This window comes from Mycteria americana, chromosome Z (genome assembly GCF_035582795.1).
Source record: "Mycteria americana isolate JAX WOST 10 ecotype Jacksonville Zoo and Gardens chromosome Z, USCA_MyAme_1.0, whole genome shotgun sequence".
Taxonomy (NCBI): domain Eukaryota; kingdom Metazoa; phylum Chordata; class Aves; order Ciconiiformes; family Ciconiidae; genus Mycteria; species Mycteria americana.
The window spans coordinates 69155973-69171126 of record NC_134396.1 but is presented as its reverse complement, the minus strand read 5'-3'; the positions used below and the strand labels follow the sequence as shown (position 1 = coordinate 69171126).

Below are 15154 nucleotides of genomic sequence, written 5' to 3'. Positions count from 1 at the left end.
GATGCTTGTATGGCCTGTTGTCTTTATTTTGGGCATACTGTGCTTAAGTTGTTCCTTTCCCATGTTTCATCTGCTTAAAACAGAGATCTTGTAGGCTTTCAGATTTCTTTTTCATAGGCTACAAAGACACGTTTTCATTCCCTCATATAACACAATTTCTCCTTTATCTGGATCTTTCTTGTAGTCACCCTGTGCACTGATTTCACTTAGCTCTGTTGGACTGATGCTTGGAACTTCAGACATTGTGAAATGATCATGCCTGGGCCTTCTGTACCTCTGGTGGTACTATTCTAGTGTTACAGAAAGCTGTTTCTTATGCTTTTTAGAGCAACCTTTCCTTTTTCTTTTTTTTCTGTTACCATTTGGGTGACTAACATTCATTCTGAGATGTACTGCTATGCTCTTCCTGTTACTCAAAGGAACTTAAAATATACAGCAAAAAATTCTTGTTAGTAGCCCCAAGTGTATCACTTTGTACTTCATACTGGTGAATTTCATCCCATTTCTGCAAAGTAAGGGGATGAAAAGTAACAGCTGTAAAGGTGATTCAGTTCTTCGTGCATAATGTCTCCATAATGCTTTTCTTTTACACTGTCTAACATTGTTTGAGCAGCAAAATTCATCTGTATGCACCTGGATTTTGCACCATGATTGTTAACAAAATCCTAGACTTAGTACTTACTTTGTTTAGTCTTGGAGGAACTCCTCTAATAACCTTCCTGCACCCCAGTACTTCTGATTCCAACATACTGTATTTTGCTAGCTCCCTGTTAACCCACAGTTATTTACCCACTTTACAGTTTTTCTACCAAGCCTCATTTCCTCCTGCTGAACTAACAATTTTCTATGTTTCGACATATATGTACAGCTATCCGTATTCCAGCTGTTTGAAAAATCCACGCACGTCAGCAAGATTTTACCTGATGTGACTTAACTTTGGCAAATCTGCATTGGTTTTCTTTTGTTTGTCTTGATTACATTGATTATTCTTTCTGATGGTGCTCTGAAGCCTTGGTTTTCTGTATATAAGCACTGCATTTATTAGTGTTTAGTCAGATACCACATCAGCAGCTTGATAGACCAGTTTTCAAACAGCCTAGCTGTTCCTGTAAATATCTGTGCTAGTTCTTTCAGACTTCTGGGGTAGATGGTATCCGTGCTTCACGCTCTGCTCCCTCGGTTGTGCACTCTGAAGCTCTTTTCATTTTTTGCTTCCAGGCTGATAATAGCGGTAATTTCCATTATCATAGCACCAGTCTCTGTCAGTGTGCAGCTGTTGTCATTGCCATTGAAATTAGAGGCAGAGGTGTTTGTTCAGTTTCAGCCTTGATGCAAATTCCCACTAAAACAAATTAAGAGCTCTGCACCCATATTGAAATCCAATTTAAGGGGCTGGATATTGCTAGCTGATTGTGAGCAGTAACTAAGGAAGTTGCCTTCTTGAAAGTGCTTCTGGCGGTAATAGATTCTCCTTTGTTCATACCATTTTCTTCCTTGTAGTGGGCTGTGTGCCCGGAGTTTCATCTTTTTCTTCTCCTTGCCTATTTCAGTTAGTCTAATAAATAATACTGCTTCTTCCAACAAATCTTTCCTGTGTCATTTCTCTATAGTCTGCCATCATTTTGGGGCATATCTGTTTTTCGCAGCTAGCAGATGTACATCAATACAGGGGTTTGAGCTGGGACTGCCATGTCATTACACTCATATTTGCTCTGTGTTTTTCTTGACTAGACTGTTTATGTTGCCTGCAAACTTTAGCCATCAGGGATTTGAGGCTCAGTTAACAGAGGAAGTTTGGGGGCAAAAAATAGCTAGGAACCCTCATGCCTGAAATATTTCTAAAACCTCTCTGAAGCACTGGTATTTGTTTACTTTTTAGATCCCCCTTTCCCAGATGTAGAATTTGTTGCAGTAAAAGGTTCTGCACCCTTGCTCAGACTCCGGAAAGCAGAAGATCGAAATGGACCGATCAGGTTTGTCTCTGTGCACTCTTCACCCCTTCAAAAAACATTATGCAGATTTATGTTACTTGCATATTGGAACTTTTTGTGCAGGTTAGATTATTTTTGTTAGCAATGAGAGAAAACTTAAGCTGTAACTCCCAGTTTCTCCTCCCTTAGCAGAGTAATATCTGGCTTCAGACCCTTCCCTGCTTTCTGGAACAAAGTTCTGGTTTTGATAATTCTGAGTTTTCACTGTTGGTTTGTTTTTTTTTTTTTTTCCCTTTATCCACAGTGAAGTCACAGTAGACTTTTATTGATAGATCCAAGCACAGCTCGACCTGTGTGATTTTTCTTTTCCAACAAACTTATGCAGCCAGTACTTTTTTTTTTTCCTAGGAGCCAGAGGAAATGGTGAACAATGGCTGTATTTATGCATATTCTGAAGTAGTGTTTTCATATTAGTGTATTAGTACCAAAATATATTTCTAGAGAAAAAGGATTTATGCCTTACTAAGTGCTGTTTGTGACAGAAAGAAAAGGTAATTGTAACTCAACGTAACAGTAAAGCAGAAAATATTTGAAAGCTAATAATGTTTCAGGAAATAACTAGTGTAACAGCCCTCATAATTAGTCTTCCTATGGTTGGATACCATAGACTAAATATTGTTTTGAGAGATCTGAAGACAGATTTGATTAATTTTTTACAAATGGTATCTTCCTCGCTTTCTTTAAATGGAAAAAGTCTTGTTTCTGGGAAATTATGAATCATTTTTAGAGGCCAATGATGTATTGTTTCATAGGTGAACTTATGTGAACTTATGTGTTAGATGAGAGGAGCAAGAGATAGCCTGCAATAACTCAGTTTGGTGCTCTTCTGAACATGAATAAACATGTAAAGTTGATGTGCATGTGATGAGGAAAACCAGCTCTAAGCTGTGCATGCAGTGCTTTTGGTTCAAAACACAATGGAACACACACACAGAGAAATATTTTAGCATAAGAAGCGTTCATATTGGGCATTGATAATAAAAAGCAGTTAAGAGGCTACAAACAGAAAAGACAATGTGAATTAATGAATGTCTGATGCTTAGTACATTGAAGTGAGGGCTAATGTTTACTTTTTTGTTTCACTCTAGTCTTTATCAAGTGATTGTGCTTCCTCTGGGTTTGCAGAGCACTTTTATTTGTGACTCTTTTGCTGCTGCAACTTTCTTCAGTAACACCGCTGATGTTAAAGGATACGTGGCAGCTGAATTTCTGGCGAAGGATGTTGCTGATAACATGTCAATTGCTCTTGGAGACAGACATTACTATGGGAAGTTTTATAATGCTCCTTTAAAGCTGGGAGAAGAGTATTGTGTTTTTTTGAGAATAATAAGTGAGTGGAATAAGGTAATGGACATTTTAAAACCTTTTCTTTACACCTGTTGAATGAAATGTTGCTGGGGAAAAAAGAGGAAAATATTAGCTTGATGTTAAATTTTTTATGCTGTTGCAAGGATCTGTTAGTTGACAGAATTAGATTAAATCTGAAGCTCTTTAAATAACTCTTGTAATTCCTTACAGATATTTATGTCATTGTAATGCTGGAGCAACTCTGGATGCCATTTTTTTCAAACAATGGAAAAAAAAAAAATGAAGAGCCATCACTGCCCTCAGTAATTGAGAGTGTCTTTATTGGGCCAGAATTTAGTGAAAGAGATTAGTATGAGAATCTGAAAATTACTCCTTAGCAATGAAAAACTCACCTCTTTTAATTTTTAATTGAATGTTTTATAGAAAAATATTCCAGTTCTCCAAATGACAAGGAAAAATATATTTTATTATGTGTGTTACCTTCCACATAGCAATGAATGTCAGCTCCAGCTCCCTTGGGAAAGCCTCATGGAAAAAAGTATATTTCTAGCATTAATTTTTTGTCATTTTAAAGTAAATATGTATTTTCATTAGAAACAAAAAGTTTCTGAAATGTGCATCTCAGCTGTTTCGTGCTCTAGTGTCTTGCCTCCCCTGATGTCATTATGCCACTGGTTTTCCAGTTGTTATCTATCTCAGGGGTCAATAGCTTGTAATTTTTTCACAGCAGTAGGAAGTTTTTCTTATATGGGCCAGGTGATAGGCTTTTCATGTGCGTACAGTTCCTGAATGTCAAATGTAAAAACAGAACAAAACAACCCCTACTAAAGAAAAAAATACCTGAACAGTGCCTCACCCTGCCACCCGCAAAAATTAAAATAGAGTTTTAGGGCTTTGTGCATACAGCACGACGCAAGGAGGCATGCAAAAACTGATCTGTGAGTCACTTGTAGGTAATTCTTTACAATTTTGGAAGCCTACACCCAAATCTCAGTAAGTTAAAACAGCTTCTATTAAGAAATACAACTCTGCCTCAGTCCAAAGCAAGTGAAATAAAACAAGTATATATAATAGCTATTACTGGTATCTGCTAATCTATGCAGCATGTGTTTTGTGTGGCACCTACTTTAACAATAGTCTAAGAAGTTTTTATAGCACAGATAAAGTGTTTTCTGATCCTGATACAAGTCTGTTGTTTGTCATAAATTTTTAATTAGTTGTCTGAGGGAAGAAGTAGGGAAATGACATTTGAAGGCATTCAGTTCATAAGTAGTGGTAAGTTACCCCAAAATATCCTGGAATTTGGAGAACGCACTGTATTTTTTAGAAATATTTACTCTGTGGAGCAGGATTGTTAATGAGTCAAATGTATACAAGTTTAGCCTCTTTAAGCACTCCTGAATAAACCCTTGTTCTCTCATAAAACCCATGTGTCCTTGGGTTTTATGCATTTGTTTTCCTAGCTCTTTCCCTTTAACATTTTCTGATACTGGGGAATGTTTCCTACTGTTACTTGCGTTGAGGCTTTTCTTGCACAGAATAGTGCAGATTGCTTATGCATCTCTGCCAGCTGTCTGTTAAATTTCTTCTAAGTTACATTATTCTTTCTCTTTCATATAGACTATTTCCTGATGTTTCATCTCTAGCATTGCCAGATGTATTTTCTAGGCCACTGATTTAATGGAATATTATTACTGTTATTTGTAGAAGTCACTCTATGCTTCCATCCATTTAGAATGCATCAGCTCCTTAATATACACTTTCCTGTATGGCTTTTGTTACTTGATGAAGTACACAAAGTTACATGCAATGTTTATAAATCATCATTAGGATTGCAAATACCAAACAGCTTTGGTTCCCAGTTCTGCTTCGTTGAAATGGAACTGAGACCTGTGGCTCAAAAGTACTGGTTTATCTTCAATTCTCATGCCCTTGTATTTTGTGCAATTGTTGGTATTAAGTTTAAAGAAATTCAGAATTATAAATTGAGGGTTGTTGGGATTTGAGAATTTCTGAAAATCTGATTACTTAAGTAACAGAACTTGGATTCAAGAGTTAATATTTAAGAGTCTGCTTTTTAAAAAATCTGCTCTTTAATTGGCCCTCAATTATTAATACATGTGAAATCAGCATTTCTGTAGTGTATTTTACTTGTGAACACACTTCCATTTGAATACAGACACGTTAGAAATATATGTCATAGACTCCTAACTAATGTTGTTATTATTGTATTTCTATGTTCTGGCATCCTCCAGAGTCCCTTCTGGTTCCAGACACCTTCATGCTGAGAATGGTAGAATTTGTATCATACATGCTGCAAAATCATGGCTTGGTTGTGACTTTTTATTGCCATTATTCCTCAATATACCTGACATTTTCTTTGTGGTAAGGGTGGGGAAAATCAGTTCAGATAGAATTGCATGGACACAACTGAGACATATAAGCTGTTCCATTTTATTGAGTCCACACTCATTTATCACTTGCTCAGATTCGGAGGTCCTGAGAAAGGTGTCTGCTGTGTGGTTTTTACTTTCTGTTTATTTTTCAAGGTGGACAATTTAAAACGCGTATTTCATTTGTGCAGGATATTCAGATATGTTAAAGGGCTGGTCACATGATCTGAGTGTTGGGGATGTACAAGAGTGTTGGGGATGTACAAGGAAAGCAGTTAGGCAGTCGGAGATAATGGAAATTACCATTTTTCATATTGATTAATTTGGCAATTGGAATATAGGGATGATGGAGACCAAGGGAGGATTTGGGAACAAATGAGAATTTACTGTCATTATCATGAAAACCTCACTTAAGTGGAACAAATTGTCCACCCTTGGAAGTGTCCTTCTCCATAAGGGATACTACTAATTAAATAACTCAAACCCATCTGGTACCTATTTTAATCTCCAGTGATTACTTTATGGATTCCATGCTGTGCAGAGAGCCAAGGCTCATATTGAAGGGCAAGAACTAAAAAAGGTGTTTGGAGTTTAAACTTATTTGAGATTAATTTCTTTAGCATAGCTTTTGTTCAGTGTCAGCATCAGCTTTTTTGGATCAAATAGTTGTGCATTTAACAGAAGTAGGAGCAGGACTGTGAAAGGTGAAGATGACATGCAGTCTTCAGGGGAAATGCTATGAGCTTTTTGGAAAATTGGAATCAAAATGGCGCCTACTGTGAGAAAAGTCTGTTAAAATCATGTGCGAAAAGTGTATATGCATGGCAAAATGTTGTCTCTTTTCTCCAGAACTCTTTTAAGTGTGCAGCTGTGGAAGGGGCTTCTATCTCCAGTTTAGCTACCTGTGAATATCCATGTTGAAATACAGACTTTGAGATCCATGGATACTTAAGTATTTAGAGGAGTAACTTCACTGATAACTTTCTGGAAAGGTGCTAATTCATCAGAGGAAGGGATTTATAATTTGATTTAGTATGAAGTGCAGATCAGTGAACTTTGCTGCTGAGATTCCTGGGAGCTCTGTAACTTCTGTGATAGGCAGGAGATGACTGATTTCCTGCAAACTAGAGTATGTCACAGAGATAGCTATTTCAAGATGATGGCACACAACACCCGTGCCTCCAGAATCTGGCATTTGGTTAAGTTTTTAAATCCACCCCTTGTTCTTTATTCTCCCTCTCCTAAGAGGATTTTCTATGTCAGTGTTTTGTCTTTTTAAATAACCAGAAAATTACTTATAAAAAATGAGTTTAAGAAACACTGAGATTCCACAATTCAGCATGCAGACACACGGAAGTAAGATAAAGCATACAAATGTGCCTTTGTCCTTTTGTGCAAATGCTTCAAAATGTAGCCTTCAATTTCACAGAAACATGCTGTTATCCAGAGAAGCATAATACATATTTTGCCAAAACATGACAAATACATGTGTATGTATTCTGTGAAAGTCTGTGGAAGTCATTTAGCAGGAAGTACGTATAGAAGCACTACAAAAATAGACTTCACAGTAGTTATACAGTAGACAATAGAACTTAGAATAGAACTTTGTGTGTATGTATGAGTGTGAAGTGCTAGGGGAAAAAAGCTCTACAGGGACCAAAGCTTACTGTAAAAAAACCCAATTTGTTTATCAGGGTCTGCTTTTGCAGACTTGTTTAACATTTATTCAACTACTGTGGACATTAACTACTATAAGTATTCTATAAAAATCATTACAATTTACCAAGCAAGTTGTCATAACTGAAAAAACCCTACAAAAAACACTAGTGTTTGAAAAACATGCTATTAAGTACCATATTTTAACATATGTATTCTATGTGGGGATAGAGTTAATACAGCATATTCCGCCTTATCTTGGCATTTCATAAATTCTGAATTCTTATCCAAGCAGCTTCAAAGATCCTTCCATGTCACTTGCATGCCTAGGCTGTAGAAAGAAAGGAAGAGTGATGATCTAAAAGACTAGAGCCAGCCTTTCATCAAAGCTCTATCTCTAATCTTATCTTTATAGTTTATAATCTTTTCAGACAAGCTAGAGGCTGCTACCAGGGGAATAACAAACTCCATTCCCAATAGTAATAAAATACAGTATGTTGTGGATGGCTGCTTTTGCAGAGGGTGTTAGTGATAATAAATTTCTCTCATGAGAAACAGTGATTTTTATGTTTTCATTTTCAGGTGAGAACACAGTCCTGTGCTGTTTGGGCACAAATTGAAAGTAAGTCAATTTTTCTTCAATGAGAAAACAGAAGTTCTCATGGCTTCGCTGGGCAGCATAAACTAATAATTGCTGTGGCTGTTTCTTCATTTGCCATTAATGGTTGGTTGACTTTGAGGGTTGGAAAGGTTAGAGGCAGAAAATTTGCCTTGCACTTCGGTATTTCATTCTAATGGATTCAGCAATCCATTCTAAAATGGATTCTCTTGTTTTCTCCCTCGTTTTCAATATTACTCTTTCTATGCATCACATCCAAATCTTTACAGGAATTTTTGTGCACAAAGGATTTCATGCACAGAAGATACGAAATTTTAGGAGCCTGTTTTAAGATAGTTCTATATTAGCTTAAGGATTTTTTAAAAAAAAAACATTTTCTAGTGGTTAGAAGCCACATTATTTATTTTCTTATGTTCAGGTGGTCCTTGGAGAATTAAGTCCTTTTATGAACTTAGGAAAATAAGACACCATGCAAAAATTAAAAATACAGCTAATTTTTGTACTTGTAAGTACAGTTTCTTAAAAGTACAATGGCATAAAATGGCATAACTTTAAAAGCCAGTGAATTTCTCAGAATGGTTTTATCTTTGTTTTTCCTTTTGACTATAAAATGTTTCCAGTGAATGAGTTTACCTCAGAGGACTTTGGAATCCACTAGAGATCATGTTTCCCTCCTTTCCACCATGGTAGAAAGTACTCTCTTCACCACTCTCAACATTTCATCATGTTTCAGCAAAGAGCAAACATTCACTCTCCTGACAAAGAAAGTGGCACCACTGGATTCCCCTACAAACTCTAAATTCTGCTTTTGTATTGAAAGACTCACAAGTTGGAGTTAGGAAATGCAGTGATACTGGAGAGAGACAGTACTTTGGAATGATAATAAATCATGGTGCATGGAGTGCTTGAGGTGCGTCTCCTCCACTGTTCACAAAACCCACGTCTGACTATTGCTATAACTGATCTTCTCATGACAACTGTGTGTTTATTTCTAGGTTGCCTTTTGTTGTTTACTCTTGTGACCTAGTTCATTTACCGCCACACTTTAGAATGTAATTTAGGCAGTTTGTGGTTGTGAAGACTTGGCTAAGATAAGGATTCCCTAGGTTTGAGGGCATTATTGCTAGAGCAGTATAGGCAAGAGCTGTAAAATAACTCTGGAAAGACAGAAAACTGTTCCTCTTCTGAATTTGTCATTTATCAGCTTATAGAGCATCATCAGAGGCATCTTACACATAGGTGGATTTTGGTTTTGGGATTAAAAGAATGGGCATTAGAAGATGGGAGTAGGACAGGTCAGGCCTTTGGCTTTCTGTTGTAAATCCATTTGCCTTTATATTGAATGGACTTGTAGCAAAACAGTGTCCTTGGCCTAATGTACTTCTGCAGCTGGAGAGGCTGAGAGTCCCTTTGGCTCACTGAATCCTTTGAGGAGTATTCCTTAATTCAATTTGTGTGGAAGGCAAATCTGTAAATTAAATCTAAACCAAATGGGCCTGTTGCAGATGCCATCTAGACAAAGCTACACATTGTATGATAAATCATTGTTATAAAAAAGTGGTAGAAAGCTGTTAAAAGCACACTTCTTTCTGTCACAAATAAATAATATGAATTTTGAGGGGTTTTTCACCAAATATACTCTCCAATGTGTGGGGAAGACAGTTCTGTCATTTTTATGGAGGGCTGACATCTGCTTTAGAGATGCTTAACTTCCTTATGGAAACTGGTGTTACAGTGATATAAGGACAAGTATAACTTTTACCAAAACTGAACATGCTTGTAGGTTGAACAGATTTTCCTTGTAGGGTCCCTGTTTGAAATTCCTTATTTTGCCAGACTCACAGTAAGTATAGAGGTGAGAGCTGCTGCACAGGTACAAGCCTTGCTTCACTGAGCAGTGTCAGGCAAAGATGGTAAACAAGATCAATTGTTGAAGGTGTTTTGGGTGAATGCCCAGCCAGTTTTGTGCCTATACATTCAGATGAGCCAAAAAATAGTTCAATTTGAGTAACAGAAGTTGCTTTTCTGATGTTCAGGCGCTTGGATTCTCATTGTGGATATATACAGTAATTTCACTGAGTAAGTGCCATTTTTGCAAGAATTTGAATTTTTGTTAAAACATTAAATAGTCATGCTTGCAAGATTTAACAGCAAGTGGAGTTGTGGAATCTTGCAGGAATAAGACCCAGCATCCTAGATGTCTGTGGGACATCCAATAAGAAATAGGTAACCTTTGAATAATGCTGAAAATGGGATAGAGGTGGCTGGAAGGGATTGAGTTTCTATTTTCTCAGGTTACTTTCACCAGTAGTTCTTAGTAATTCTGATTTTGACAGCACATCACTGTAAGCCTTCGTTCTGTCCCTGGGTGACTTCTGGTATTACGGGCTTGGGTAAGACTGTCATTGCCAGGTTTATTTCTATTGTGTCACTTGGGGAAAAAAAAAATAAAAGAATGGGGAAGAGAAATCATGCCCAGATCGTAAAAAATTGTGAAGGAGATGCATTGAGCCATTTAATAAAGCACTAGGATTTTCTGGCACCAGAGACCACCTTGGCATATGATTTAGACGGAAATTGCCAGTGATGAAAGGGGTAATGTTGACATTGAGTATCTAAATTAAAAGACAAAAAAAAAAAAAGAAAGAAAAAGGCAAAGAAACTGAGGGATGAAGAAGTATAATCACTTTTGAGAAATACACCATTTAATCTTACTTCTTCAACCGGACAGTAACTACTAGTCAATCAGCTCCAGTACTACTTGACTGAGCAGTAAGTCCAGCATCTGAGTTTTGTTACAGTATTTTAGCTTTGAGCAGACTCAGTTGGTCAGTCACCAGACTGAAGCTACACTATTTGGTATTTGTTCATTTGAATTGTTTGATATTTTCTTCCAGATTTATCACCTACTCTGCAATACATGACTGCTGTTGGATTAGGGTCAGTTGCTGCTGTCTGCGTTATACTGTTCCTGTCGTTCTCAGCGGCACGGTATGTATTGTTATTAACTCCAGTTTTCTAGTCCTCCTGCACAAGGCTTACGTGCTTTTCTTTTCAGATAGTTTTTCTTGCCAACCTGCTTGGTTTAGGCCTCTTGGGTGTTAGAAACTATTATCAAGAGTTCCTTCAGTGGCCACTAATGCTGTCCATTGCTTGAACTGATGCCCTCTATATCTTTGCAATTGCTGGCGAAACATCTGAAAAGTATGGGGCTCATCTTAATAAAGGAAGGATTCAGACAGTAAGTAGCACCAGAAATTTAGGTCAGAGCTGTTTTGATTTAATTGTAGCTAAATAAATGAAGTTGATATGCTGTGCTACTCTAAAAGTGAAGTCATACCAAGAGAAATGTTGATGTACTTTGCTTATGTAGGGAGCCAATTTCTAGTTTTCCTAACTTTTATCCAAAAGGCCTAAAAGGATTGTTTTTCAGTAGCGGTTGATCTTTAGCTAAAGGCCACAATAAAAACATGTTAGAAATTCTTAAGAAATTTATTTCTTTCTGTTTCATGATCCTTCATGCAGGGGCAGTAACTTTATAACTGTCTTTCTTTCAAAGGTAAAACAAATATCTGCCTTTAAGTAATTGTGAATGTCTATGTATGTGTAAAATGTCTTGACTAAAAAATACATCTTTGTTGTTGTTTTAATATGTTTATCTCTAGAATAGTCTTCTGATTTATGTCCCTTGAAAGGTCAGGAGCCTCCAGCTTTGGGGGCTGTGAAGTATAGAGCATTGATCGGTTAAGTTGCTTATTTGGCATTCAGAAATAGAAGGACCTAGTCTTATACAGGGCTGGAGAAGGTAGGATTATTTGGATTATTTGTAGTTGTCTAAATTTCAAATCAGTTCTTATAATCTGAATTCCAAAATAAAGGTTCCAAGGTGTCCTTCTTTTCTTTAAGTAACAAAAGAAAGGGATCTCAGGATTCCCTTGGTAATAGGATGCAGTGGAAAACTTCAGCTTGCAGTCTTGATTGGTTTTGGTTTTTTGAAAAACATTGTCAGAGTCAGCTTTGACATTTGAGGCAGAAGGGGCTATAACTGTCTTGGTGTCTAAACTAGCAATCCTGGCAGAGGGCTTATTGCAGAAGGGCGTCCCTGGGCTGTCATGGTGTGAAAGGCTCCTCAGTTATTTCAGTTTCTCTGGTGAAAATGTGACAGCGGGATACAAATACTTTCTAAAACTATGTCAAATCAATTAGCATCACAGTGATAGGAGAGCTATTTAAGATAATAGTACTGGAAGAATCATGTATGAGTATGAACCAGTTGTGAATGAGTGTAGAGAAGATTAGGTCCTCAACTTCCATTTCAGTCTTCTTTTAAAAAGAGTGAGAGCAAAAAAAACCCAGGTGACATCCTTAGGGAGCTGAGTAAGTTGAGTACATTTGACAGGGGTCATGCTGTAATGTGGTGTAATGTTGGGGGCTAGGACTTGATAATTCAAGAAGTATCTTTTAGGCCCTTGATCCCATGTACAGAGAAATTCTTGGATCCATTCTCCTGTTTTAGAGAACATGAGAAAGAATCCTTGGCAGAAACTAAAGCTGCCCCATCCCAGTAGGAGGCAGAGAAGGGAAAACCCAGATGTCATTTGTGACAAGACCCTTCACAGTGCTCACAAGAAGTAACTGTAAAGTTTATAAATAACAAATACTCTTTTAGTTTTAAATAAGCATCAATTTAATGCATTTCTGAGTAAGAATGTAATTTGAAAAAACACATGAAGTCAGCCTTCTGCCCTTCTCCAGTTGTAAAGCCATGGTCCTGTTTTAGGCACTGTACTCCAGGAAAGATGTGGCCCATCAGGAGAAAGAGACGGAGGAACTCGACAAGAGAGACATGAGATCTATCTGATCCATCTGCGAGTAGGGTAATCACTAGTAGGTTGCTTAGTCTGGCAGAGAAGAGACTGCCAAGAAGCATGATATACAAATATAGAAAAAACCATTATAGAAGGACCAACTTCCTCCTGTCCATAGTGTCCATGGTACATGTACCATCCGTGGACAGTATAGCCATGTGCTTCTGAACAGTAGGAGAGGGAGGCATGGGAACAGATTGCTGTAAATGCTGTGAAACTGTGGCTTCTGGGTGGTCTGCAAGAGCACGTTAAACAAACATTCATCAGGAATGACACAGCTACAGATGATCTTGCCATGGTGTCAGATGAATGGCCTTGCATTATTTCTTGGGGTCCCTGTAAGCTTTCCTGTTCTGCAGCTTCTGTCACAAAGAACCACTGTATTCAAGTGCTCACCAGCTTGCCACATGTCTGCTGCCTCAGGGATTATATTACTGCAGTGGGACAGATTGTGAATTCCCACTAGCATGGTTGCTGACAGCAGTTTTAACTGTTCCTCAGTGAATAAAAGTCTGACACTGGATTCACAAAGTGCACAGCCTGACTCCTTAGATATTACTAAATTTTTTCATTTAAAAAATGCATTAGCCCATAGTTGTTACTATTAAGGTGCCTTGTCACACATTCACCTTGCCTTGTTCCTCCTAATCCTTTGCTTCCTTTTGTATGTAAGGCCCATTCAGATGCATAAGGACAGTGCCAAAACTTCAGCTTTCTGAAGATCTGCACTGGGCATGAGTGTTGTTGATGCCAAGGTTAACGTAGGTGAGGTAGTCATCAGACCCTATCAGAATGCTTCCTACCCATCTCGTGCTAGCTGTAATGTTCAGAATTTATACCAGCACCTTAGGTCTTAAAAACTTTAGAAACTCTGTCATTTATCCCATCAATGAGTGATGCAAGTTCTCGTGTCAGGTCTATGCTTGAGTCTTGAATGGTTTTTAAGTATTTTTTTTAAACTGGAATTTTTTCTCTTTCTGCAGCTCTTATCTCCACAATACAGTGCGCTCCCCACCTGCTGCTTTAGCCTGCGAGGCTGTACATTTATCTGCTACAATGGACATGGCACAAACAGGGATTACATCATCATTCCTAGAGACTGAAAATGTCTCTCTTCTCTAATGTGTTATCCCCTGAAGTCAGCATAGAGGAAATGTATTCTTCTTACCAAAGCCAGCATCTGTCGGGTATGGACGTATCTGCACGGCACATATGTACTATAGCATGGGCAGCTGAAATGTGTTTGTTACTGGAAGTGAGATATTTATTGTCTCCCCTTGTTTCCAGATGGTGTGGTAGGTAAAGGAGAACCTTCCCTCACAAACAAGTTTGTGTCAGAGACATTAGCATGCGTCCCGTGTGTTGGCCACAGGCTTTCAGCTATTCCAGCCACCAGAATGCCTAATAATGAGTGTCTGTATTGTACTTTATTACATGAATAATCCCCTGATCCAGTTGAGACTGTCTGAGAATCAACTGCTACTTTAGATACCTTAGGACACATAAACTGGCCCATAATGAGAGACAATAGAGATCAACCCTTAAGTCAGATAAAAGGTCTATTGTATTTCCAAGCATAAAGGTAGAAGACTTTCATCAGTCACTTATGGGTAATGATACTTTAATAACAAGTACAGAGTTGTTAGCCATGAAATTGTCACACTTAAATAGTGTCAGCAACAGATGTGTTCCAGAGATACTGCAATCATTGCTCATAGCAATTAGCAATAATTGCAAATAATATACCAATCTATAGAACTGCAGTTTGCCAAAAAGCTGAGTAGCTTTAATGGCATGTGAAACTAATTTAAATAAGGAGCTACCTGTGTTGAGTGCAGTTTTGCTAATCTCTGTTCTGTAATTACAGTTGAGTAAAGCCATTAAATCATTGTCTGGTTAATGAGCTGGTGTGTAACATCTGGTTAGAGTCACTTAATAAAGTACAATTAACTGATTTCCTATGGCATACTCCCAGTTAATATTTTTTTCCTTCTGTAAGAAAGAATCAAGTGCCTTTGATTACTTCCACTCCTGTTCAGAAGTTGCTTTGAGATATATTAGCAAAATCATTCTGTTAACTGGTGAAATAAAGAAGCAAGTGTTTTGGGTTTTACTCAGTTTTATAATTTTTTCCAAGTTACCTTTTGTGTTTTGCTGCTTTGAATATATGATACCCATTTTTGGAATTCTAAATGTTTCTTATTCGTGCTGGCTTTATAATTTTAGATGTTCTGTCTCTCTAGGTTGTGTAATTCCTTTTTTGGTATTTAAAAAGGGTATTTTAAAGTGTAACAGCAGACTTCATAGTTGTTAGCAGAG

At 37.5% G+C, this 15154-nt stretch overlaps 1 protein-coding gene across 4 annotated transcripts in view; it reads left to right on the top strand.

Annotated features, from left to right (window-relative positions):
• Positions 1-14935, top strand: part of SUSD1 (sushi domain containing 1) — a 46167-nt gene extending 31232 nt beyond the window's left edge. For 2 of the 4 annotated variants that reach the window (XM_075488297.1, XM_075488295.1), the window contains 5 exons: positions 1880-1973; positions 3080-3335; positions 7931-7970; positions 10865-10958; positions 13819-14935. In XM_075488297.1, coding sequence (XP_075344412.1) covers positions 1880-1973; positions 3080-3335; positions 7931-7970; positions 10865-10958; positions 13819-13957 — 623 coding nt within the window. In that variant the 3' untranslated portion in view covers positions 13958-14935. Of the gene's footprint in view, positions 1-1879; positions 1974-3079; positions 3336-7930; positions 7971-10864; positions 10959-12747; positions 12845-13818 lie in introns of all 4 variants that reach the window. The other 2 variants (XR_012773414.1, XM_075488296.1) reach the window with 2 other exon arrangements.
• The last annotated feature ends 219 nt before the right edge of the window (positions 14936-15154 follow it).